The 27,074-nt window shown below is 40.7% G+C and overlaps 2 protein-coding genes and 1 long non-coding RNA gene across 3 annotated transcripts; 2 read left to right on the top strand and 1 right to left on the bottom strand.

Moving 5' to 3' along the window:
- The first annotated feature begins 5,375 nt into the window (after positions 1-5,375).
- On the top strand, positions 5,376-9,476 carry LOC307031467 (uncharacterized protein). Its single transcript, XM_079668595.1, has 19 exons — positions 5,376-5,523; positions 5,614-5,666; positions 5,741-5,830; positions 5,982-6,111; positions 6,186-6,326; positions 6,398-6,469; positions 6,545-6,715; positions 6,821-6,917; positions 7,007-7,224; positions 7,295-7,445; positions 7,513-7,721; positions 7,802-7,919; positions 8,009-8,214; positions 8,298-8,425; positions 8,512-8,684; positions 8,792-8,889; positions 8,964-9,082; positions 9,153-9,308; positions 9,378-9,476. The coding sequence occupies exons 5-14, from the start codon at positions 6,321-6,323 to the stop codon at positions 8,361-8,363; spliced, it is 1,314 nt and encodes a 437-aa protein (XP_079524721.1). The 5' UTR covers positions 5,376-5,523; positions 5,614-5,666; positions 5,741-5,830; positions 5,982-6,111; positions 6,186-6,320; the 3' UTR covers positions 8,364-8,425; positions 8,512-8,684; positions 8,792-8,889; positions 8,964-9,082; positions 9,153-9,308; positions 9,378-9,476.
- A 4,637-nt stretch (positions 9,477-14,113) lies between these two features.
- On the bottom strand, positions 14,114-19,282 carry LOC307032262 (uncharacterized protein). Its single transcript, XM_079670118.1, has 18 exons — positions 19,123-19,282; positions 18,975-19,030; positions 18,810-18,899; positions 18,442-18,569; positions 18,223-18,366; positions 18,079-18,147; positions 16,982-17,152; positions 16,815-16,911; positions 16,508-16,716; positions 15,926-16,282; positions 15,721-15,841; positions 15,431-15,636; positions 15,231-15,348; positions 14,978-15,150; positions 14,785-14,879; positions 14,574-14,692; positions 14,295-14,489; positions 14,114-14,220 (listed from the first exon to the last, which is right to left on the bottom strand). The coding sequence occupies exons 1-18, from the start codon at positions 19,143-19,145 to the stop codon at positions 14,189-14,191; spliced, it is 2,403 nt and encodes an 800-aa protein (XP_079526244.1). The 5' UTR covers positions 19,146-19,282; the 3' UTR covers positions 14,114-14,188.
- Positions 19,283-23,034: 3,752 nt separating this feature from the next.
- On the top strand, positions 23,035-24,279 carry LOC307034239. Its single transcript, XR_013806838.1, has 2 exons — positions 23,035-23,959; positions 24,180-24,279. It is a non-coding gene; the product is annotated as an uncharacterized lncRNA (long non-coding RNA).
- Positions 24,280-27,074: the final 2,795 nt, after the last annotated feature.

The raw sequence follows: 27,074 nt of genomic DNA, 5'->3' as shown, positions 1-27,074 counted from the left end.
ACATTGATTCCTGTCTGACAGCTATTAAAACTTGGATGCAACATAACCTCTTCAAACTGAACAGCAACAAAACAGAACTCCTCCTAATTGGCTCCAAATCCACCCTCAGCAAGGTCACTAACATAACACTCACCATCGATGGCACCATTGTTTCCCCCTCCAATCAGGCACGCAACCTTGGCGTAATCTTTGACCCCACCCTCTCCCTCGAACCTCACATCCGCCAAACAGTCAAAACCTCATTTTTCCACCTCCGCAATATTGCAAAAATCCTACCCTCTCTCACCCGCCCCGCAGCCGAACGACTAATCCATGCCTTCATTTCCTCCCGCCTTGACTACTGCAACTCACTTCTTTACGGCATCAGCACTACATCCCTCAACAGACTCCAACGGGTTCAAAATGCACGTCTCCTCACACATACCAAATCATGGTATCACATCAGCCCAGTCCTCAAAGAGCTCCACTGGCTTCCTGTCTCCCATCGCATCAATTACAAAATGATGGTCCTCACCTACAAAGGTCTCCACCATTTGGCCCCCCCTTATCTCACAAACCTTCTCACTCCTTATCAACCCCCACGGTCCCTCAGATCCACCGCAGCCGGACTCCTATCCATTCCCACATCCACACTCTGCAGCTTTGGGGACAGAGCCTTCTCAGTGGCAGCTCCTAGGCTCTGGAATTCCCTCCCCCAAGATCTCCGTGACTCTGAGTCCCTCACAGTCTTTCAGTCCCGCCTCAAAACACCTCTTTTCAACTCTGCCTACCCATAAGCCCCCCTCCTCTCAATCAATTTCCTCTTGACTGCCTTTTTATTTATTTTACTATACTTACTTGTTTGCCTGTCCTTGTTTGTCTACCCTCCCTCATATTGTAAAGCGTCTTTGAGTCGTGAAAAGCGCTATATAAATAAAATGCATTATTATTATTATTATTAAATAACGCAACATATACTGAATGCAGCAGAGAACAGTATACCCAAAACAACAATCAAGGGTAGGAAGAAAGTGGTGGAATGAGGAATGCAGCAGGGCTATTAAAGAGCGAAATAATGCATTTAGAGAATTAAAGAAAAACATGACGCAAAATAATGTTATAGAGTTTCAAAGGAAAAGGGCAGCTGCTCGAAGGACAATTAAATATACAAAAAAGAGAACATGGAGAGAATTTTGTTCTATCATTGGCAGAGGAGTTAAATTAGGTGATGTCTGGTCCATGTTTAAGCGGATGAGTGGGAAAAGGAAATCCATTAAAATTCCAGCCTTGGTGGATGGGGAGAGGCTGGCAGTGATAGATAAAGAGAAGGCAGATATGTTAGGAAGGACACTTGCAGCAGTACATAGTGGGGAGCATCTCAGTGATATTCATAGGCAGCAAAAACACTAGCAGAGAATGAAAACGTGAAGGAGAAGAGACAGGATAATAGGTCGGCTCTGGATGTGGAATTTACAATGTCAGAACTCAAAATAGCCTTACAAGGTACAGGATATACAGCCCCAGGACAAGACCAGCTATGCTATGTTTAGACAATTACCTATGGAAACTATGAAAATGGTGTTGAGTCTTTTCAATAAAATCTGGAGAGAAGGAGATATGCCAAGTGTGTGGAAAACAGCAATCGTGCAACCATTCAATAAGCCAGGGAAAGATACAGCTAACCCTAGTAACTACAGACCAATAGCTCTTACATCACACCTATGTAAATGGATGGAAAAGATCATTGTCCGTATGCTCTCACATGTACTGGAACAGAAAGGGCTGCTGAGTAGTTTTCAGAGCGGATTTCGTAAAGGGCATTCCACAATAGATGCGCTAGTAAGAGTGAGTAACGATGTGGAAAAAACATTGAAAATGAAAGAGATAATGGCAATAGTGTACTTTGACATTGAAAAGGCGTATGACTCTATGTGGAGGGATGGGTTACTGATCAAATTGGGGAGAATGGGTATTGGAGGGAGAATGTACAATTGGGTAAGGGCCTTTTTAACAGACAGGACATTTAGAGTAAAGGTTGGAGCAGATATTTCCAACTATTTTGAAATAGAAAATGGTATTCCCCAAGGGAGTGCAGTCAGTCCAATATTATTTAACATCATGATTAATTATATATTTACATGCTTAGACACATGCATACAATCGGCTCTGTACGCAGATGATGGGGCTATTTGGATGAGGGGAAGAAATGCCCAATACGTAATGGAGAATATAGCTAGAGCGATTACAAAAGTGGAGAGGTGGTCATATAACTGGGGATTCAAAATGTCAGAAAGCAAGTCATGCTACATGGTATTTACAAACAAACGCAAGATTGATGGCCAACAGCTAACAGTATATGAGCGTCCAATGACAAAGGTGAATGAGTTCAAATATCTAGGACTGTGGTTTGATAGCAAATACACATGGAAAATGCATATTAATCAAGTGGAAACAAAATGCAAAAAAGTATTACATTTATTACGAGCTGTAGCTGGATGCAACTGGGGTGCAGATAAACAAGCATTAATAGACATTTAAAGATCAATTATGAGGTCCACAATAGACTATGGTTGTATAGTATATGTAGCAGCATCAAAAACATCGCTTTTAAAAATAGATAGAATACAATATAAAGCATTGCGGCTGTGTATTGGAGCAATAAAGTCATCCCCTATTAATGCAGTTCTGATAGAAGCAGGAGAGACATCTCTGGAGATCAGAAGAGAGAAACTTGCTCTGTCATACTGGGTCAGACTACAAGGTAGTGGAGAAGAAAATATTCCAAACAGAATATTACAGGATTGCTGGGAATATGCAAAATTCCAGGGACGTGGGTTTGGCTGGACGAGTAAGGAAAGAACGAGGGCATATGGAGTGGAGAATATCACGTTTGCCAAAGCAACCCCATTTAGCAGTGTTCCCCCATGGCTGTTCCCAGAAGCTAAAATAGATATGAGTATTGTAGAAAGGAAAAAAGAGTGGCAAATAAATGAAGTGGGAATTAAAACAAGTATGTATCTGAACGAAAAGTACTACAATTACCTACACATTTATACAGATGGCTCTAAGAACAAGGAAGAGCGTGTTGGAGTTGGCATACATCCCAGACTTTAAAATATCTATTTTAAAAAGAACATCTGATCAATTATCAGTGTATACAGCAGAAATGCTTGCTGTAATAATAGGATTGCAGTGGGTTGAAGAGGTCAGACCAGATAGGGTGGTTATATGTACAGATTCATTGTCCATATTACAAAGCATACAATCAACAACAACTACTAGAGAAGACATTCTCATAGAACTGAATCATAGCCTGTTAAGACTGCACAGAAGCGGCATAGATCTTCAGTTCTGCTGGGTGCCTGCACATGAGGGGGTGAAAGGGAACGAGTGTGCTGAACGATTAGCAAAAACTGCACCACAAAAGCAAATAACACTACCAGTTCAACTTGGTAAAGGAGAAGGAAAAGCAGTCATTAAGAAGAAAGGGATGGAGATCTGGCAGAAAAGGTGGGAGAAAGACCAGAAAGGCAAGGACTATCACAAAGTACAAAATACAATAACAATTAATATTCATAAAGAAAGAAACAGAAGGGAGGAAATCATGATGGCTAGACTCCGAATAAATCACACAGCTTTGAACAGTACGCTGTATATCATGGGGAAAAGTGACAGTAACAAGTGTGGGAACTGTGCAGTAAAAGAAGATGTAGAACATATATTGTGACATCTATAAAGCGGAAAGAGAAAAATTAAAGGCTAAAGTCTTAGAGGCAGAGAGGGAGTGGAGTGTGGTTGGTGTTTTGGGAACAAAAGGAGAGGGAGTAAAAGCTACCAGAAAGGCACTGTTTAAATTATTGAGTGAAACTGGGGTAGGAAAAATAATTTAACATTAGGTCAGGAAAGAAAATAGATTTTTTTTATTTTTTTTATTTATTTAATGGTTTTATTGATTTATTGATTTATTTTAATTTTATTTTGATTAGAACATAGGTTAATGAGTTGGAATGATGTGATGATGCATACTCATGTACAGTAGGTGGCGGTATGCACCTCTTAAGTTGTTTGCAATCCGCCAAAAGCAAGTGAAGAAGAAGCAGAAGGTATTATCCAAAAATCCAGAAAATGGTCAAACTGGTTGTGCATTTTATGTTCCTGAATTAAAGGTCAAAGTGGGAAAGCGAACGAGTGATCACATCGCATTATACACAGTAGAGATGATGGCTATCTCACTAGCACTTCAGTGGGTAGAGGAAATACAGCCAATGCGAGTGGTCATTTGCTCTGACTCCAGCGCAGCTCTGGAGAGTATAAACAACTTCTCTTCAGAATGTCGTCAGGATATTTTACACATCATGTTTAGGTTAGGTCATTTGGGAAGTGTGTGTGTGTGTGTGTGTGTGTGTGTGTGTGTGTGTGTGTGTGTGTGTGTGTGTGTGTGTGTGTGTGTGTGTGTGTGTGTGTGTGTGTGTGTGTGTGTGTGTGTGTGTGTGTGTGTGTGTGTGTGTGTGTGTGTGTGTGTGGATTGTATTTTGGAAAAAATGACAAGTCGATCTGTGACTCAAAATTCATATTAATAATGTTAATGTGTGATTTATATATTCACTCCAATCAGGCTGAAGAAAATGGAGTTTGGAGGGACTGCAAGGCCGTGGCCTTGGTGGTGAAACTTTATTTATACTGTGTCTATATTACTGTTGAAACTGTGCTAAATACACACCCATAACTCAACATACTTTGAATTAAAACTGAAATAGGGAGATTAATAAAGTGGAATGATATAATGTACTATCATTTAAAATTGTGTAATTCTCCCCTTTTCCAGACTTTCAGTGTGGATCACATGGACGCGTGTCTCCATTCCGCTGATACTGATGCATCAGCTTGCATTTTTGTCCTGTAAATCAAATAAATATATGTATGTTGCATTTTATTTATTACTTCTTTCTTGTTTATCCTGACAAGATATTTACAAAATAAATGAAAGGTTATTGTTTTATTTTGTAAAATAATTCAGTATCAACTATTTGGTGCTTTAAAAAAAAAAACTTTACCTAAATACCAGGTCAAATCATCATGTGTCTATGTGGTTGAAACACATATAAACTCAAACATGATGAGTTTATCTTTAATGGTGTGACATTTTCCCGTCATAGCAGGTTGAAATATTCACTTAATTTCTGCAAACAATTTCGGCTTGCATTTTAAGAGCCTTGGTAATAAAACTACTTCATTCACATGCTTACTCACTTCATCTCATTGAAAGGAGCCATTAGTGTCACCTGTGCTTGAGCGCTAGCTTGATTGCTAATGAGCAGCACCTGTGGCTGTAACACCTGACTGCCTCTGATTGGTTGGTGAATAAACAGTCCTATAAAAGCTGGTCCAGCAGACAGCATGTCATATTGCTAGTTTGATCAGGATATACACCAAGCAAGTGTTACCTTTGAGCTTGTGTTGAATCAGGTGTAGTTTGCTAGCATCTAAGCTAGCTTTAGACACTGCCAACACATCAGTTGCTATGGCTATTGACTTTTGCCTTGGGTAAGTTGGTTTTCTGAACATTTTCAAGCTGTTTGTGGAAAATAGTTCACCTTTTTTTATTTGTGGATATTCTATGCCTTTGTGTTACAGGGTGACCTTGCTCCTCTCTATGTGGGCAGCTGCAAAATGCGATATTCCCAATGGTAAGAGATTAAATGTTTGCTTATAGTCACTCTAAACTGTGGACTAGTTTGACAGCTTTTAATTGTTTCTGCAGAACCTATAAATATGGAGTGTCACGATCGCTTCTTCGTGATGGCTGTTGATCTCGCCTTCACTGGGAATAAACCCCACTTTGAGGCCGTTGGTAAGTCCTGCACAGCTTTGTCACAAATTGCTACCCCTTTTTAAAAAAAATGTACCATCTGATCAAAAGACAACTAGTGTGGCCTGAAAATGACAATTTCACTAATGCAGCCACTTGTAGGGTTGAATAACTAATGTGATTTTCGTTACAGATGAGAGTGGTGTGTACGCCATCACTAGGTAGGCACAGTGCAGCAGTGTGGCTACAGTATCGGTGTTCTCCCTCTGCTTGGACATGTGGAGCTCCGAGCCTCTTACTTTAGCTGTCACACTGAAAACAAGGTTGGTACACTTGGCATTTTAACAGTATTTGTTCGTGTTGTGTGGCAACCCCTTCATTCTGCTCTATATTTCAGGATGACGAAGTCTTCACGTTCAACTTCAACCTGGTTGTTGCAAATGAAGGAAAGATTGTCAGCTATCCCTTGAGCAAGACCTGTTCTCCATCTCTCCCCTGGTCTCCCAGAGAGGTTACCTGTGAGGTCAACTACATGGAGGTAAGCATGGTTACATTGTCTAGTATTTTGGGAATTGTTTTAAATCTGAACTAATCTTTGTTTCTGTGTAGGTGTCAGTGAATAGTGAGGTCACCTGTCCATCTGAGACAAAGAAAGAAGACTGGAATGCTGCTCTAAAATCAGTACGTTTAAACTTTCACACCGTTTTATATTGCTATAGCTTCAATGAGCACAACCATGAAATATTTATCTTCCAGGCTTATACCTCAGCAACTTCAGACTGGCAGGTTATGTTGCACGGCGGTGAGGAGCAGGGGATGCCAATGAACCTTTCTGAAGCGCATAAGCGAGGCTATTCGTTTGACTTGACGGACAGCAGGCTGGTTTTACGTGCCCAGTATGGACAACCTGAATCATTCAGCACTGAGGTAAATGTACAAGATATTGTCAATGACTTTGTAGTTTCATAGTTCAATACCTGTCTTGTAAAGCGGAGCCCAAAACCAGTTTTGACTTTGAGTTTCTGTCTCCAGGTGAATGGTGTTCCAGTAGAGGCGGTCCATGCCACTCTGTTCTCCAGACAGCGCTGGGTTGTCCTCATGGTGGACCTCGTGGCTGCTTGCTCAATGTGTCAGTATTACAATTTTTAAGGGCGAAGCTTATATTTTGTTGCTGTTGACGGTACAACAACCAAAGCTTTAATTCTGTAATGTCCACAGATAAAGGTTCATATAATGACAGCGGCTACATGATGTGGGACACTCCTGAGGCGCTGCATCCGCTGATGACTAGTCAACATGAGGCGCAGGTCAAAATTGGAGTAAACGGTGAACTTGTGGAGGAGCCAGTTGCAGATGAGAGGGGCTACATTGTGGAGAAGCAAAATGCCATTATCCAGATCAGCATCCCCTATAATGCTGAAGGAGCAATCAGAAAGGTCAGGATGCACTGATATAAGATTTGTGGTTTAGAAGCACACTTGGCTGAATGCGCTTTTGTATTTGCAGAGCTTGGTGTCTGGCGACCTCTTCGAATTCTATATCTTTGATCTGTACTTGGAGCAAATGTTGTTCGGTGAAGACCAGATGGACACCAGACTTCGTTCTCACAGGACACTGGCTACGCCCCTGCTGCCACGCTCTCTCTTCAGTGAAAACAGTAAGTCTATTGACAAACTCATCGTCCATTTGATGCAACAATAATCTGATTTACATTTTAATTTCAGGAACAGTTCCTGAGGAGCGTGTGTTCACGGTGTACCTCGGAGACGTGCCTGAAGACGTAGAGTTGGCGGCTGTTCATTTGAATGGACAAAAATGTAAAGCTCCGTTTACGAATGAAAGTAGCCTCACCATCACAAAAGTTATTCAGCCCAACAACAATCATGGCTACACTCTGAATGTGTCGATGTTTGACCCTGTTATCAGGCAGAAGGTAAAGGTCCTGAAATACTTTGTCCATATTCATGGAAACTTCACCCTGCTTTGGTAAAACTTTTATGTTCTTTTTCCTAGTTCTCCAAAGAAGATGCAGCCATGCAGCACACTCTAGAAATCAACTACACTTTGACGGTTCTGCCTGAAAATGAGCCTTTTTATCACCTGGCATCAGTCATGGCATTTACTGACGTCTGTAAGTTGCCTACCATATTTTTTGCCTTGGTTAAACTTACTTGTGCATATAGCAACCGTTGTCTTCTATACTTGGCCTGTGTTCAACAGCGCCACCAGTCTTTGATGCTGTCTGCACGGAGTCTGGCATCAGCTTCAAGCTGGACCACCGGCCTTTTGACTACCTGTGGGAGATCACTATCGACTCAGACCTGCTGACATCTGAGCTGGCAGACCAGCACGGTTACATCATGAGCAACGATAGCAACAGTCTGCTGCTTGAAGTGCCCCTTCTCAGTCAAGGCTACCAGTATGAGGTATTATGAGACGGATCGGCATCAAACACTCTTTAATGTGCTGTTTTGTAAATTGAGTTTAATGACTAATCTGTTTTTCATAGGGCTTTAATTTGAAGGAAGTCATACGTTCGTTCATGTACGTTCAAGATTCTCATTCGGGATCCTGAAACATCTGAAGTCCAAAGCTCAGCTATCAAGACTTGTTCGTTCACGACTACAGAACTCATTAGTAAGAAGACTTTTTTTTCTCTTTGCCATTAGCTCCAGTGTGATGTTCATATATTTGAAATTTGCAATAATCCATACTTTCGTCAGTGTGTTCGACTGATGGGAGGATGACTGTGGTGGCTGACTTGGCTCTGGCCATCCCAAATGGAGGCAATCCTGCTAGAACCAACCTGAGAGACAAATATTGTGGCCCCAAAGAGACGGACAGCAGCAGGGCTCTGTTCTCTTTCGCTCTCAACAGCTGTGGATCCACAGTCAAGGTACCGCTGCTTCCTAATGCTCCTGTTATACTCATTCCAAAGAAATAACATTTAGATCCTGTTATAGTTCTGTGCCTTCGCTCAATTCTTATGCTTTGTTTCTCCAGCTCGGCAAGGAGTATGTGACGTATGAAAATGAGATTTTCTACAGCAAGAAGCTACGTGCTCTGAAAAATCCAGCAGATCCTAGCAATGATATTGACAGGTGTATATTTAACCCAAACTCTTGGCCATTTAGCTTTTTTTTATCAACTTATTAATCCAATGTTTGTCTTGCAGGGTGACGATACAGTGTACATATCCTCTGTCTGGACTGGTCCGGCTCTTCTCAGAATACAAGTTTGAGTCTGATAAAGCCGGTTTTGGTCGCATTGTTCATTCTGCACACTCTATTAAAGGTAAGTGGTTGACCTGAATAAACATCATTATATTTCTCAATGAAATTCTGACAATCCGTTTGGTCTTTAGGTCTACCGAGTCCCACCATGGAGCCCACTACAGTGTTTCAAACTCCAGTGTACACTACCAGATTCTCCAGAAGACCTGTGTCAATGAGACCTGGGTACCAGCCTCCTGCTACATACATCAAAGTATCCAGATTTCTGAAGAATCTTCCCAAGAAAGGTACATTTAGTTGAAATGGTTGTGAAAATTAAATTACTTTTTTAATCTTTAATGAATTCTCTTTTGCAGGAGCCAAAGGACAATTGCAAATTAAATTGAATCTATTTATTTCTTTGTAACTACATGTGTTTTTTTAAAATGTGAAGCTTAATAAATTTGTTTTTAAAATTCTTGACTTTCATTGAGACTGATCAAACAAATGCAACATGAAAGTACCAATGTATGCAATGGTTGTTTAGCTGAAAGAGCCTCTCGTAACAACCTAAAGGTGTTCCACCCTCCCTGTTTAAGAGCATGATTTCTGAGCTGCAAGGTTGAATGAGGGTTTGAGATTCAAATGTATTGGAAGAGTGCGAGGGAAAGCTGACTTTTGTTTTTCTGTGGCAATTACAGTACTTAGAGAATTCTGACCTAAAATCCACATTACATATCCATTACGAACATTCCAGAATCAAAAGCCCTGGATAAACGGCGAGGTGCGTGGCAAGCTGAAAGTGTGCACTATCACGCACGGAGCTGGAGATTTGGAGTACAGGAAATCTAGGTAAGAACTCCGGAGAGCTATCTGCAGTACAAAGACAAGGTGAAATCTGACTTCAAAGGCTGTAACACCCAGAACATGTGGGTGGGTCTAAGAACAATGACGGACTACAAAGGAGCAGCAGGGGGTGCTGCGGGAGTGCCTGCATGCGCATCTCTCCCAGATGAGCATCTCTCCCAGATGAGCTGAACAGTTTTGCATGATTTCAGAGCAGCCAGGCTGGGGGTGCAGAGAAGGATCAGGAGCCCTGCCCTTTTGTTTGAAACAGGGCAGATGTGTGTAAATCCTTTTTTTAAAAGGGTTAACCCACACAAGGCTCCTGGTTGTGTTCTCAGGGTATGTGCAGTTAAGCTGGCAGAAGTGTTCACAGACATCTTCAACAGGTCCCTGCTGCAGTCTGTAGTCCCCACATGCTTCAAACACTCCACCATCGTTCCTGTCCCCAAAAAGACAAATCCCCAGCTTCAACGACTACCGCCCAGTAGCACTCACCTCCATCATAATGAAGTGCTTTGAGCGGTTAGTCAAAACCTTCATCACCTCCTGACTCTCTGGACCCCCAGCAGTATGGACAACCTACAGAGCAAGTGGGTCCACAGACGACACCATAGCCCTCACCATCCACACTGCCCTCTCACACCTGGACCAGAGGAATGCATATGTGAGAATGCTGTTCATTGATTACAGTTCAGCCTTCCAAACCATTGTGCCCTCCAAGCTGGTCATCAAGCTCAGAGACCTCGGGCTCAACAGCGCCCTCTGTGAATGGATCCTGAACTTCCTGACTGGCAGACCCCAGGCAGTGCGGGTGGGAAACATCACATCCTCCACCCTGATCCTCAACACAGGAGCCCCTCAAGGCTGCATGCTCAGCCCTCTCCTCTACTCCCTGTTTACACACGACTCCAACACCATCGTGAAGTTTGCTGACGACGCGACCGTCATCGGCCAGATCACAGACGGCGACGAGACGGCGCACAGAGAGGAGGTTGAAAACCTGACATCTTGGTGCCAGGATAACAACCTCCATCTCAACGTCAGCAAAACCAAGGAGCTGATTGTGGATTACAGGAAGCAGCAGGGAGAGGGACACGCCCCCATCGCCAGTCAGTGTATTTGACACTGAGGCTTTTAATGGCAAATGAAAAACGGGCAGTTTATGGTCACTTAGTCGATGCATTTTTGAAAAATGCATTGAGAAACTCAAACATTGTAAGTTGAAATATTTATAGTGAATGGCGAAATGCATTTGTTTTGGTCTTGCCCATTTTCCAACACACTGGAGTTAATTGTCACTTTATCTACCATTACTTTGGATTTACTTGACTGTTTGTTTAAATGTCGTTTTTTGCACATTCATTCAGGAATATATATACGGGCAAACAACTTAAAAAAGCTTTCACTTTAATATGAACCTTTTCTAATGTTCGGTTTCTTTTTTTATTAGACTACACAAGTGTGAACTGCTTGTTGTATAATTGATGGTTGTCGGATAACTGTTTAGCAGTAGCATACAAATATTCTAATTGGGATACTATGAAAGTGGCCTTAAACAGAATTGATAAGATTCCATGTGACCTGTGCATTTGAAGTGAGAAAACACATTCACAAAAAACATTTTGGCATTATTGCCTTGTAGTCTAAAAGTGAATTTAAGCTAGTCTGAAATATTAGTCTTTCAAGGTAGTTTATAGCCTATTTAAAGTTCATTCTATGACCTAACATTTTGACAAGTCATGTACAATTGAAAAACGTACTGTCAGAAGCACAAGTTTACTGTGAAGGGCATTCAGTTATCCAATGATGGACATTATCCTTGTATAGTTGCATCTAAACATTCAACAAGTCTTTGTTCCTGACACTTGTTCTAACATTCAATGTTTTTTTGTTGTCTTTACACTCAAACCAGAAGAAATAAAAGGATGCTATATTAATGGTTCCACCTCTTCATGCATGGTACCAGATATTTGTGTGGCTTATGGAATAGGACAAGGCTTGGAAATAACCCTTTTTTTTCCAAACTGCTGATGCCTCTAAAATGTTCACCTGGCTTTTATGTACCATCTAAATGAAGCTAAAGTGTAGGTTCAGTCAGGAAGACTGGCTTTACCTTCATTATGCTGCATTTAATTAGCTCATTATGGGTGTCCACTCTTAACCAATTACCACAATGTCCAGTAGCCAAACTTTAAATGTGGCATTAATGCTGTGTCACCTCAACAGGGCCGATAATGCATGTCTCCCTTAAAACATATACCAGTTCTTTAACCAAAAAAAGAAAGTGTACAATTATCTGAAAATTAAAAATCTAGGGAAACATTGCTTTCCGAATGTTTTGATAAGCTACTTGGAACGAACGAGTTTCTTTGCCATATGCAGCATTGATTGTGGTCGCAAATAAGACATCATTTTGTATACACATGTATTGATATTTACAGTAAAAATACATTATCCCTAGGGAAATTATCGAAAAAATTCCTATCCAGGAAAAGTTCAGCCCATATCTAATGTGATGCTAAATTGCGATGGAATAGTTGATCGCTCGAACGAGTAGCTTGTAAGCTAACGGATAATGGTACATTTTTGACGATTTACATGGCACAAATTACTCCAAACTATATATAGTTTTTCCAATATTCACGAAATGCTGTACACACAATTACACATTGCTCTTATGAATCTGGACATATTTCAAATTGCCTTCCATTAGCCCCGCCCCACAAAAAACTCGGCAATTGTTCAAATATGTGCGTTTTTCATGCATTTTAAGCACATTTTTGCAAACTCCTCCTAGGGAAATGTTCGGAAAAATTCCAATCCAGGACAAGTTAAGCGCATATCCGATGTCATGCTACATCGAGAAGGAACAGTCCTTCGCTCAAACGGGGAGCTCGTAGGCTAACGGAGAATGTACAATTTTTGACCAATTATATGTCAGATAAGCTACTGAGACCTGCCTGTCTGCCACATCAACTAGTCTCACACACACACACCACCCTTTGCTGGTGGCATATTCATTACGACACCTATACACTCCCTAACCCTACTGTTTATTTGTAGATATCTCCTAAAGCCTAAATAAAGTGTGAAATGTTGGCCTGTTACATATTGAGCGATATTATACACACTGTTCTGCTTTCTGCACTCAGCAGCTGTTCTCACTGTAAACATCGCCTCACAATGAAAGCAGTTGTATAAAAAATAGCCTAACATCCAGGGGAGATGTGATTAGAGTAAACAAACGCACCGGAGGAGAGCTTCCATTTCAGCCAATAACTGACAGTGGATCTGTGTTCAAACCTGTTACAGATCAGTGCTACACTTGTTCAACTGCTCAGGTATATTTATGGTTTTCATAAACACTCACATATATTGTACCCCTGCTACTCCTCAAATTGGAACCCCTTCAAGCATAATACATTTTAATAACGCAGCAATCAAACCAAAATTATTTATATAGTCCAATATCACAAAACACATTTGTCTCAGTGGGCTTTGAAAGCTCTGTCTCCAGATCTGGTTTTCCGGACTCTGGGAATTACTAAAGACCTGCAATCTTGGAGCGTATAATGCCAGGCTAGAGGGGATTTAAAGATCTTTAAGGTATGATGGTGCCTTTCCATTTAGTGTTTTGTAGGTTAGAAGAAAAGCTTTGATTCTGGACTTTACTGGGAGCCAGTGTAGAGTTGATAAAATTGGACTGACTTGGTATTCAATAAATACAATCCAGATATTAAACCCAGTTAATCCTACACACTTTTAACACAAGGGTTGATTTAGAAATTAGTAAAATGTATCCTCTGCTAAGCAATTAAAATAAAATGCCAAGAATTAAATCTGAAGCAAAAATTAAATGTGCAGTTTTAGCTTAATACTTACAGTTCACCTGATGAACAAAAGACATACTGACATGTCATTTTCTACCTGTTTTCGACATACTATACAAAGTAAAAATATGCAACAAAAAAGTCATAGCACGACAAGGTCATATAGGTATGACATAGTATGTCAAAACAATTTTGGAATAAGGCATAGTATACTATGTAACAAAGGAAAACAAACGTCAAAATAAGGCTTATTATAAGGCCGGAAACGACAATATAAGTGTAAAAAAACGACATGACGAAAATACTAGAACTACCAAGTATAGTATGTTGAACTTTGCAAAAAAAAGTCAGTGTTTCATGTCGAAATAAGGCGTACTTATGATCTTTCAAAAATAATTTGTTTAGGAGGCGTTGACAGATATGCGACAAAGACAGCATTTTTAAGAAAACAGCTTTATTAAATTCCAAAATGACCAATTTAAAAATTATACTTCCTTCAAATATGGGCAGCATTAAGTTTTTTTCTGCAAGGATTGTCGAACTCCTGTGAACAGAAAGCATTATAATTGAGATACTACACTTATGGGAGATTTTTATATGTATGGTTAAAGCTCTCACCTTTATTCATAGCGGCGGCCAGATATCGAAACCTAGTGTTGACCGGATATCGAAAACTATCCACTTGGATATAGCGAGCAGGAGGGTGGAGGGCAGGCTTGTATGATACTGTAGCTTGTCTTGTGGCAGCAAGCGTGGTTGTAAGAGCTGAAGTGGGCTGGATTGTGGGGGGCTGGATAGTGGGACTCTGCAGACCTAGCATTCAAAAAGAGAAATGCTTAAAATCGAATATGGGGAGTAATACCTGGTCACCTTGAGAAAGTGAACAAACTACTTTACCTGCTGCAGGATGTGTGGTATGGAGGAGGCTGCCGATTCCAGCTGTATCGGACTCAAATCTGTGCACTGAGAAGAGTCGATGGAGACCAGAGAGAGGATAGGTACACTGCATTGTCACCCTGCAAGAAAAGGCACATCCACCCACACATCAGATAGCAATTTCTGCCTTTAAAACAAATCAACAGAATAAAATAAAAAAAGGGATACTTACCTTTCCTTAGCATTATCGGAAACTACCTTGCTAGGTCTGAGGAACTTCTCGCTATAGAAAATCTGATTTTGGTAGGTCACATTTTCACTGTTGAGCTGTAGGCAAAAGATGCAAACGGTGAAACATTTAGTTTACGACATTCAGATGTTCCTTTTGTTGCCAGTGTCAAAGATAAAAAATATAGCAGCGGTACCTTGACTGTGGATCCACAGCTGTTGAGAGAGAAAGAGAACAGAGCCCTGCTGCCGTCTGTCTCGTTGGGGCCACAGTATTTGTCTCTCAGGTTGGTTCTAGCAGGAATGCCGCCATTTGGGATGGCCAGAGCCAAGTCAGCCACCACAGTCATCCTCCCATCAGTCGAACACACTGTAGAGAAAACCATCGAGTTATCCTCAATTCAGCTAAATCTTACAGATCTTAAAATAAAAAAAGACGCATGTTCTTACTAATGAGTTCTGTAGTAGAGAACGGACAAGTCTTGATAGTCGATCCCTGGACCTCTGATGTTTCAAGATCCCACATGATGATTTCAAAAGTGCCAAAGAATCCCTTCAAGGATACGTTCTATAAAAACATATGCAGTTTAGTCATTGATCAATACAGCGGTCAAATAAAGAGCATTTGCTGCCACTCAGTCTCATCTCACCTTGTACTCGTAGCCGTGAGAGAAGAGCGGCACCTCGAGCAGCAGACTGTTGCTATCGTTGCTCATGATGTAGCCGTGCTGGTCTGCCAGCTCTGATGTCAGCAGGTCTGAGTCGATAGTGATCTCCCACAGGTAGTCAAAAGGCCGGTGGTCCAGCTTGAAGCTGATGCCAGACTCCGTACAGACGGCATCAAATTGCGGAGGAGCTGTTACAAGAAAATGGGTTAATCTGCTAGCCGCCATTACAAAAAGAGGATTAAAAAAACAAACTTTTAACGGTATGGACTTACAGACATCTGTGACCAATGCTACAACAGATTCAATGTGGTAATAAAGGTCCTTTTCAGGCAAAACCGTCAGTGTGTAGTTGATGTTGAGTATATAATGAAGAACGGCATCTGTTTTAGAGAACTAGGAGACATAATACAATTCATTATGAATGAGCTCATGTCAAGCTGCAAAACTTTGGAGTCACCTCTTAAAAAAACACCTTACCTGTTGCAGGACGACAGGGTCTTCAAAAGGCACCTTCAGTTTGTAGCCATAAGTGTTGTTGGGATAAACAACTTTTGTGATATTGAAACTGCTTACGCTTAAGGGCACTGTAAATTCTTGTCCATTCAAATGAACAGCAGCCAACTGTACGTCTTCAGGGACGTCTCCGAGGTACACCGTGAACATGTTTTCTTCAAGAACAGTTTGGTTTTCAGCGAAGATGGGGCTTGGCAGCAGGGGAGTGGCCAAAGTCCTGAGGAAGCGGATCCTGGTTTCGACACGATCCTCATCCACCAGGATTTGTTCCAAGTAGAGATGATAGACATAAAACTCGTAGAGATAGTCATCCACAGCACTCTGAAGAAAATACATATCGTTTGTTAAGAAAAGTACAAATGTTGTTCGGATCCAGTTAGTAAGAGTTAAATGTTTTCTCTTTTGAGTATCTGTAATATCTAACATTAAAAGAGGAACCTTTGAGAACAATGAGTTTCATTTAGAGACCATGAACATATCTGCTTACTTTAATTTAGCATACAAACCCCAGTATGTATCTATGCTCTTAGGTTTTTGATTTCTGACCTTCCTGTATCGTCCTTCAGCATTTTCGGGAATGCATATCTGGATTGTGTTGTTCTGCTTCCCCACAATGTAGCCCCTCTCCTCTGCAACTGGCTGCGCAACAAGTTCACCCTTGAGACCAACATTGACTTGTTGGCAATCTAGATTTGGGTACAGCATCTCAGGAGTCTCCCACATCATGTAGCCGCTTTCATGATACAAGCCTTCATCTGTTAAGAGTACATCAGATTCATAGCTTTACTTTTCCAGCAAGTGGAAAATAATCCACAGCATACATTTTTTTTCAAGAATGTGTTTAAATACTGACCCATGGAGCAAGCAGCCACAAGGTCAACCATGAGGACAACCCAGCTTTGTCTGGAGTATATAGTTGCATGTACTGCTTCTACTGGAACACCATTGACCTGGAGAGAGCTACATTAGAAACTCTTAAACTCAGATTTACAAAATAGGCATTATTAACCAATGGTTTACCTCAGTGCTGAATGAATCGGGTTGTCCATACGGAGCACGAAATACCAGCCTTCCTTCAGTCAAGAGAAACACATATCCCTGCTTACGAGCGTCTGAGAGGTTGATTGGCGGCAACTGCTCGTCATCTGTCTGAAACATCACCTGCCAGTCTGAAGTGGTGGAGCTATGAGCCTGGAAAGAGATTTTAAAGGTCCCCTATTATACCGTTTCACATCAATATATTATAGGTCTCTACTTTAGATGAAAATAAGGAGCCCCTCCCCACACCCCTCTGAGAGATAATTAGTTAAAAAGAACACAATGGTGCTCTAGGAGGAGATTCAGGTGATGGGGGGGGGGGGGTTAGCTTGGTTGGTGATTGGCTAATGGTTACACAAGCTAATAAATCATCTTGACATCAGAGTGTTTATTCATAGTATTTATATTAGGACTGTCAGTCGATTAAAAATATTTAAATCGCATGATTGTCCATAGTTAATCGTGATTAATCGCACATTTTTGATCTGTTCTAAATGTTCCTTCGAGGAATAATTGTTCAAGTTTTTAATACTCTTATCGACATATGCGTGGACAAATATGCTTTATGCTAATGTTTCTCATTTGAACAATGTCAAATATTCTCGTGAATATTAAACACAACAACCTCTGAACATTACAAATATCCGCCTCAATGCAACCTCTCATACAATACACTGTGTGTGTGTGTGTGTGTGTGGGATCGTTGGAGCTATGTGCAACTCAAGGCATATGCTCGAACGGGAGCTGCCTGGACGCTGCAATCATTCTGCGCGCACTGACTTTTCGTACAATGTCCCACTGGCTGGCTACCTGCATAAAGTCGAGTGCTCGGCGCAGTTGTACCTTGGTTGGTGATTGGCTAATGGTTACACAAGCCAAAAAGTCATTATGACATCATAAATTGGCCAAAATCTGATCAGCTCATTTTCAGACAGGTTTTTATCTTTTTTCCTGAAACTTTCAGAATCATTTTACACAGAGGGGTTTATGTATAGAAAGCCCTGAAATAGGTGACCCTTAAGCCTTAAAACTGAGAAGAAAAAAAAAGGGAATTCTCCACAGAAAGAAAGTAAACTTACAGGTTTGAGAGAATTCCAGTCATCCTTCTTTGTTCCAGAGGGACAGGTGACTTCACTCCTCACAGACACCTGGAAAGAAGTCATGATTAGTCCCCACCTGAAATACTCCATAAGATATACAACCTCAGCTGTAAACCAGCGTACCTCCATGTAGTTGGTCTCACAGGTAACCTCTCTGGGAGACCAGGGGAGAGATGGAGAACAGGTCTTGTCTTGCAAGGGATAAGTCACCTCCTTTCCTTCTTGTGTCACATTTAGGTTAAAGTTGAATGTGAACATTTCATCATCCTAAAAATCAAGCAGAAAATTACAGGATGCCTAGCCTGCACAGTAAAATACATTTTCAATGCAATTTGTACACACTTTGTTCTGAGTTTGACAGCTGAAGTAAGAGGCCCGGAGCTCCACATGGCCTGGTAGAGGGTGAACATTGATACTGTAGCCACACTGTGCCGCATACTGCTGAGTGATGGCGTACGCACCGGTCTCATCTGGAAGAAAAATAAAAATGATCGATGATCTCAATATTAACTCCCAACATCCTGAAAGTACAGGTATACTGGTAAACAACTACCAGTGAATAATAAACTATTAAGGTCATGTTTTCCTAAAAAAGGTAAAATGATGGTTCAATCAATTCAAGATGCTTGATGAACGTGCACTGCTCATGTGGAAGAAGTTCCTAAAATATTCTGTGTTGGCCTAGCATGATACATTTTTCCAGAACTTACCAACTGCCTCAAAGTGAGGTTCGTCCCCAGTGAAAGAGAGGTCGACAGCTATCATGAAGTAACGATCATGACACTCCATACGAAGCACTCCTATGTGCACAAACAAGTTTAGGTCAACATATGAACAATGTTAAATGCATGTCAATGGGTTGTTATTTTACTTACCATCTGGAACGCCAGCAGTCTCTGCTCTTGACCACAGAGACAGAAGTAAAGCGACACTGAAACAAGAGCAGAATGTCTCTGAATATAAAAAAAACTAAAAGACAAAATGAGTGGTCCAGGCCTATATTTGACCATAAAAACAACTTACCCAATGCAAAACCCAAAAGCCATAGCCACTGATGTGTCTGCAGTGTCTAAAGCTAGCTTAGCTGCTAGCAAACTACACTTGCTAACCAACACAAGCTTAAGTGTAACACTTGCTTGTTATATCCTGGCCAAACTAGCTCTTTCTTCTACTGCCTGCAACAACAGCTTTTATATTCTTTTTTCACCCATGAGGTTGAAGGCCAACACTAACCTCATCAGCTGCAACCTGTTGAGACATGGTTGTTGCTAATAAGCTACACCTGTGGCTGTGACACTTGAGGGCCTCTGATTGGTTTATAAAAAACTCACTTATAAAAGCTTGTCTAGCTGTCAGCAAAAGGTATTCAGGCTTATGTGAACACTGTTCTACATGAACAATATGGGCACTTTATAAAAATATTTACTGATGGATCCAAAAATCCAGAAAATGGTCTAACTAGTTGTGCATTTTATGTTCCTGAGTTAAAAGTCAAAGTGGTAAAGTGTACAAGTGATCACATTGCAGTATATACAGTAGAGATGATGAATATCTCTCTAGCACTTCAGTGGGTAGAGGAAATAGAGCCAATGCGAGTGGTCATTTGCTCTGACTCCAGTGCAGTTCTGGAGAGTATAAACAACTTCTCTTCAGAATGTCGTCAGGATATTTTACATGAAATTTTACAAAGCATGTTTAGGTTAGTTCATCTGGGAATTGTTGTTCAATTTGTGTGGGTTCCAGCGCATGTGGGTATTAGAGGGAATGAAGTAGTGGATCAACTGGCAAAATGTGGTTTGAAAGCAAACCAGATTAATATTATGGTACCCATCAGTAGAGCAGAAGTCAAATCTTTTACAAAAGTGGTTATCAAGCAATGGCAAAAACCAAGGGACAGTAACACCAAAGGAAGACATTTATATCAGATACAAAGGGAAGTAGGAACAGGAAGCACATGGGGGAGTAGTAGAAGAGAACAGAGCATTAACAGCAGGATAAAATTGGGACACTCTGGACTAAACTCATCACTGCATCTGATTGGAAAACATCCAAATGGCAATTGTGATGGTTGCCAACAACCAGAGACAATAAATCATGTATTTTTTAGCTGCCCGGATTATAACCGACAAAGATTCATTCTGAAAACTGCACTGGAACAACTCAACATCAATGACATGGATTTCAAGGCAATATATGAAAGTAAATCAAGAAATGAAGCAAAAAAGCTGATCTTCAAATTCCTCAAAAGCACTGGTCTGAGGATAAGGATTTAATATGAACATGTAATAACTCAACAGTAGGTGGCGATATATGCTCCAAGTGGAAGCGACTCGCCATTAAAGAAAAGAAGAAGAAGCAGAAGGAGCGAAGTCCCTCCCCTTCCGGGAGCCTCCATGGGACCCCGGAAGCGGAAAATTATACATGGAAGTCAATGGAGAGAGAAAAGTTATCTTTTGATCCCGTTTGAATTGTGCCACGAATGACACATATGATGTTTGTCAATCTTAAACAATCATTTCCATGCAAAAAAAGTCACAGTTTGTCGTAAAACTGCTGAAATATAAGACTATGAATAATACGCAACTAGAAAGACTACAAATCCCAAATGCATTGCTCCAAGACTGGTTGTGACTCGCAAAGCAAAGAGGAAGAAGAAGACTGATTTATTCCCTCCAATAAATATAAGAGATTGCTCCAATAAATTCACTTTTACAAGATGCCTGTGTGCTTTGTACGAGGTTGTAATCACAAAAGAGATCATACCACTTGCTCGTTCTATCGCTTCCCGTCTGATGAAAGGACCAGGAGTCGTTGGACCAAACATATCAGGTAATATACATGTTTCGCATGGAACATAGTCAAGTTAGCTACCTAGCTAGTAGCGAGCATGTTAGTTAGCATTATATTACATTACTTAGCCTTGTCATTTGTATTAGCCTTAACACGAAGTAAACCGAAATGTTAAACAGTAAGAGTAGTCATGATGGTAAGTATTTTGTGAAACATTTGAAGAGTAGCCTATCGCCCCCTCCACCAGGTGCTAAGGGGGCGGGAGGTAGGCTAACCCCACATTAGTATCAGCGATCTTTTCTACTTAATGCTATCTGCACAAATGGTTAACATTGACCATTAAAAGATCAGGCAGTTCAGGGAGAGTCGAAGGAAGGAAGGCAGGCATCTTTGCATGACATTCTTCTGGACGTGTTTCATTGTGATGATAGTGAGAGTGAGTCAATCTGTTTGTTGGAAAGACAGTAGTTGAGTGATTACTGAGAGAAAATTATTAAAAGAGATAATTATTCAGTGTTGTTACTTTAAAGCAGTGGATCTCAAACTTTTTCTGTCAGGCCCCCCCTTTGGAGAAAAAAAAAAGTCGGGCCCCCCCAACACAAATAGTGAGGCTCAGTGGCGGCACCAGAGATTTCTTTTGGGGGTGCTGTGGGATAGCTTGACGTTTCATAGAGGGTGCTCAAACATTTAGGGTTTCCCATTAATGTACCGGTCGCTACAGTGGAATTTTCTACTGCAACAATCCCCACGCATATACAGTGACAGTTACAATGAAGGCTCGATAATCAGCTCACGGCATATACAGTGATGCAAATTAGTCGCTTTTCGGCGCCTCCCGCTTTTTTAACGCTGATTTGGGTGACTTGTGTAATTCGCGGAGAACCGAAGAGTTTTCGTTTTGGGGGTGGGGTCCGTCGGTCCGTCCGCCCGTCCGTCAGTCCGACAAAACGGACAACTTTTCACTTAAAAAAAAGAAGAAGAAATCTAGACCGCAAAATAATTAAACAAGCGAGTGCCTGTTTTTCCTGGCCAAGGGCAGGTTCCTTGAACACAACACGAGCGTAACGTATCTTCACGTGGTATATATCTCGTCGGAAAGGAGTGTAGACTAGAGTGCTGACGGAGAGCACCGGAACGCCGCTCCAGCTCTTCAAATATCGCAGTACCCATAAGGAGCCGTACACACCGCAGTGTTTGCGTGGCTGTCTTTAGTTGTAAGCACAGTGGCAATCTGCTGTTATTAGCATCTGGTTAGCTAGCTATGCTAAAGAATTTAAAGAGCTTTTCTACAACCAGGTGGAAGAGAGCTCTCTCCTGAGAGGCTCAAATAACCTCAGCTCAGTGAGGTTAAGGCACACCTTGATATGATCATTATAATTATTAATGAGACATTAGAGTCTAAATGAAAAACAGGTATAAAATACAATATGACAGTAACAAAAGAGTTGTTAAAAATAACAAGAATAGAGTTTAAAAGGGGAGTGATTTGTAAAATATCCAAAAAGAAGAATCTGCTTACAGTTCTGTTTCATATGGGTGTTGAGAGATGTATCCATAGATCTCTTCAGGTTGCTCTCAAAGTGCACCAGATTGATGCTTTTAACTTCAATATTTAAAAAAGAATCTTCCTGGGGGAGCATGCCTCCGGACCCCACTAGAGGAGGTAAAGTCCCCCCCCACTTAAATCATGTTCACATGGATAGGATACTTAATACATTCGCACACATCTTCTGTCCATATCTTTCTGCCACAACCATGCACGTGCGTGCGTGCATGCGCGAGTCATGGGAAAATATCTGGATTAAGAGGTTGCTTTTTCTTTGCACAGCATGAAAGAAAGGCCAAATTAATGGGCTGTGATTTTAGTTTTTTTAAGCAGTTCAATCATTTGTACGGCCCTCAGAGGATGTTGTAAAAATTGAAAGGAGAAAGGTTCCCCACCCCTGCTGTAAATAATAATAAAAACCCTTGATTTATAACTTAACATCTCTGTCTCCTATTGATCTGAGTATATTATAAAGAATAGCCAGTTCATTGAAGCATTATAGCACAGGCCTGTCAGATGGTATATTACGCTGTTTTTTTTCTGCTTCGAATAGTTCTCTCTTTTTTCACCATACGTGTGTTTGCATCCCTGCATATAGGTGTAAGCAGGGGTAAAGTGCTATTTTTGTAGGTGGTGTATGGACCTCACAAAGGGGGGTCCGGGGGCAAGCTCCCCCGGGAAGATTTATTTTTAAATGTTGAAGTTAAAAGCATCAATCTGATGCACTTTGAGAGCAACATGAAGAGATCTATGGATACCTCTCTCAACACCCATATGAAACAGAACTGTAAACAGATTTACTTTTTCTTTATGGATATTTTACAAATCACCCTTTTAAACTGTATTCTTGTTTCACTGTCATATAGTATTTCATACCTGTTTTTCATTTATTCTCTTATTTTTTTATCACTATAATGATCATATAAACGCGTGCCTCGGAAATAATTGTTTACATTAATGGTTACCAAAACGTTTGAGACCCACTGAGATAACACTGAGAGTCCTTTAGTTCACTGAGTCTCTCAGTCTGACAGGAGAGGACACTCCTCCACTTTGTTGTTGAAAAAACTCCTTATATCCGTTAGCGTAGCTCGCTAGCACCAGAAGCTAACAACAACGATCTCCAGTACCGGTGCGCTCTCTCTCTCTCGCTCGCGCACACAAAATGGCTCGTTCCACACACACACACACACACACACACACAGCCGAGCTTTAATGAAACACAGAGACCCAGACGTAATAGTACTGCACTGCATCATATTATTTTTGAATCAATAATTTTTTCAAATTTTGATCTTTTTTTAAATTGTTTTTTATAACCATTTTTCCTCCTGGTCTCTCGCTCCCCCCCTGGCATACCTCTGCGCCCCCCAGGGGGGGCGCGCCCCCCACTTTGAGAACCACTGCTTTAAAGTGTTGTTACTGACCTTTTTCTCTTTTATTTTCTTTACCTCACCTGTAACTGCTGAGACCCTGAGGAACAAGCACACTGGACTGACCTGCTCTGGCAACCTGATTTCCACTGTACGTAATAGTATTTGGTTATGGTATATTATTTATATACATCAAAGGCACAATGCACCCCCCAGAGACACACATGTATTGAGTGTGATATTTTGCATTGGTCATGTGAAATCATCTTTACATACTAGAAAACTGTAGGAGCGGCAACTTGTTTTGAAATTGAATTTTTAATATCCGATAATAAAGTTGATCTGTTTTCTTTATTCTTCTCTCTTCCCAGCTCCATCCATCACCATTCTCTGTTCCTGCAGGTCCTGCTTGCTAATCAATATTCATATTTTTTTACACAATTACAAATAAAGTCAATGTATTGTATGACATGAAGTTGTGCTTCATTCTGAGTCAATAATAAATTCATTCTGCCTTCAGCTGCAAAATTATTGTGGACTGCACTGACATCCATGTAGCTGCCCCCCAGTAAGATGAACCAAGCAAAGTTGACATACTCAACATACAGCTGTACTCTTAAGTTTACATGAAGAATTTGTGAAATATTGGTAATAACAGGTTTAAATGATTATTAGTAATTAATTATATAATTTTCTCATCGTAGATGAGCAGACAGGGAGCAGATGAGAAAAGTAGAATATGCAGCTGCCATTTTCCACATGGAAAAGAGAAAGGGCCAAGTGTATTTGAGTGGACAAAAGAGAAATCCCAAATACGAAAAATAAAATTATACAATTTACAGATATGTATACAAATAAATATATATCCTATATACACTATCATGTATAATGATGGTGTATGATGTAGAAGGAAGTGTGGTAGATAACAAGTAAATATAGAGTTACATACATATCCATGTTACAGCAAAAGATGGAATAACTAAGAAGCACGTAGTATAATAATTACACGCAACAATTAAATAACTGCTCAGCATCTCCACCACAATCCCAATCTGCTGTGTCCTGTTTTCTTCCCCTCTGCATAACACCCCATCACACATAAGAAACACAACGCAGAGTCCGAGGGTGTTAAGAGTATGTTTATTTAAATGTCCTCCTCTCTACTGGCCAACACAGGGAGCATATGCTGGGTGTAGAATTGTTCCAGGAGGAGGAGATTTCCATGCCATGCAGGGTCTTTGGGGATGGGGAGGATGATCGCCTCCATCGTGGTCCACAGTAGCAGAGACTCCGGTCTGTGATGTGCAGCTGTTATATAATATACAATACATTTTTTTGAAAAACATTTGATCAAAAAATAAGGATTTGGTCAGGATCTAGAGTCAGTGTGTAGTTTATTAATTAATCAATGCTCTCTACATTAGGAAAACACATACCAGTGTACCAGAGGGAGTCACACACAGCTGTGCCTAGATAACCAAACAAATTGACAACAGGGATGCAAACTCATCAGGTATGAAAAAGGTGACAAGGATCCGAGCCCCCTGACCCCACAGAATATTGGCTTTAAAATTAGGAATAACAGGATTTTAGCAGTCAGAACAACTAAAGCAGCAGTGTTAATATTAACAGAAACGCCATAGAGTCACATCTAATAGAAATATATAAAAAGCATTTATTTTAATTGTGTAGCAGTCAGTTTATACTTTTGGCAGCACTGTTGAGCATTTTGAAAATGTATTTTCATGCCTCTGTGCAAGGCTTAGTCTTTCTATCTTTATAGCCACTGGTGTAAAGTAACCAAGTTCATAAACTCAACAAGTACTATACTTGGGCACAATTTTGAGATACTTGTACTTTACTTAAGTATTTCAATGTTTTGCTACTTTGTACTTCTACTCCACTACAGTTCAGAGGTAAATGGTGTACTTTTACTCCACTACATGTATGTAATACATTTAGTTACTTTACAGATGTGGATGAATGATGTGAAATATAATCAAGTGTTACATCAGACTTTAGTTCCACCTGGAGTAAATCCAAAAGCTACCCTGCCTGCAGTATACAAAGTCATTCAAACTAGCTGCACCTTTACCAGCTTTGATAACACTTTAATGATCAGTCATTATAAAACATATCATATTATTCTGAAATGGACCAATCTGCAAAATGACTACTTTTACTGTCGCTACTTTCACTATATTTTGATAATAATAATTTTCTACTTTTACTTGAGGAACATTTGGAATGCAGGACTTTTACTGTAACAGAGTATTCCTACACTCTGGTACTTCTACTTTTACTCAAGTACAAGAACTGAGTACTTCTACTTTTAATCAATTACAAGATATATACTTATACCACCTCTGTTTATAGCCTATGAAAAAAACGATTAGAAAACGAAGGCTAAAGCTAACGTTAGCAGATAGTGACAATGTATGCTAGTTAGCTAGCTCAACGATAATATTGCGACGGGGAAAAAAAACTTTTCAGTGCATATCACGCTCTGCCGCTCCGACAGGGAGCTCTACTCTGAACACCTGAACGGCCCGTTCTAACAGCTGTTCACCAGCGGTCCAGTCTGTGCCACAGTGACTCCGGACGCACAGTTAATATTAACGAACGCACCGTAGGTAATGTAGCTGCTGAAGCTAGACCATCATCGCCGAGCAGCAGAGGCTTATTATACATCATGAGCAGAGCCGACAGGCAGGAAGACTCGAGCACACAGCTCGCGCTTCATTATAATATATAAAAAAAAGCTCGCGGCCGAACATTAATCCGGGTCCCAGACCCCCTCCCATACCCCAAAAATATTTTTATTGAGATCTACAGGAATCATAAAAACGACCTATTTTGGATTCAAAACGGAGAATTTCGCCGAAAGGTGACAAGTTTGCATCCCTGGACAAGTTAACCAAAATCCTTGAATCTACACACAGCAAATAAACTCAAATGACACAACGAGATGTAAAAAGGAGATCACACATATAGTCGATATAGAACTGGCCGCTTCAATCTGAAGAGCAACTAAAACAAAACACGGGAGTGTATCTTGTTCTTGTGAACACTAATGTTATCCACAGCATACACAGACACCACAAAGTTCTTAAGGAGAAAACTAGTTGCTAAAACAAAACACGTTAGTGTACCTTGTTAGCTAGCTGACATTAACCTTAGACATTGCACTCATATTACTCACTGAAACCTTGTAAAGCCGGTCCTGCATGCTGGCTCTTACAGAACCGCTCCCTTTCGTGTATGTA

This window comes from Notothenia rossii (assembly GCF_949606895.1).
Source record: "Notothenia rossii genome assembly, chromosome: 3".
NCBI classification, from domain to species: Eukaryota; Metazoa; Chordata; class Actinopteri; order Perciformes; family Nototheniidae; genus Notothenia; species Notothenia rossii.
Note: the sequence above shows the minus strand (reverse complement) of the source record. Positions and strands in the feature narration are given on the sequence as shown.

Coding starts and splice junctions, on each gene's coding strand:
- LOC307032262 (XM_079670118.1), bottom strand. CDS start 19,145: ATGGCTTTTGGGTTTTGCATTGG. Junction 18,570..18,809: donor ACCTCACTTTGAGGCAGTTG/GTAAGTTCTGGA, acceptor TTTTTCTTCCAG/ATGAGACCGGTGCGTACGCC. Junction 16,283..16,507: donor CTGAAGGACGATACAGGAAG/GTCAGAAATCAA, acceptor TATTTTCTTCAG/AGTGCTGTGGATGACTATCT.
- LOC307031467 (XM_079668595.1), top strand. Junction 6,470..6,544: donor GGAATGCTGCTCTAAAATCA/GTACGTTTAAAC, acceptor TTTATCTTCCAG/GCTTATACCTCAGCAACTTC. Junction 7,446..7,512: donor CTCTCTCTTCAGTGAAAACA/GTAAGTCTATTG, acceptor TTTTAATTTCAG/GAACAGTTCCTGAGGAGCGT.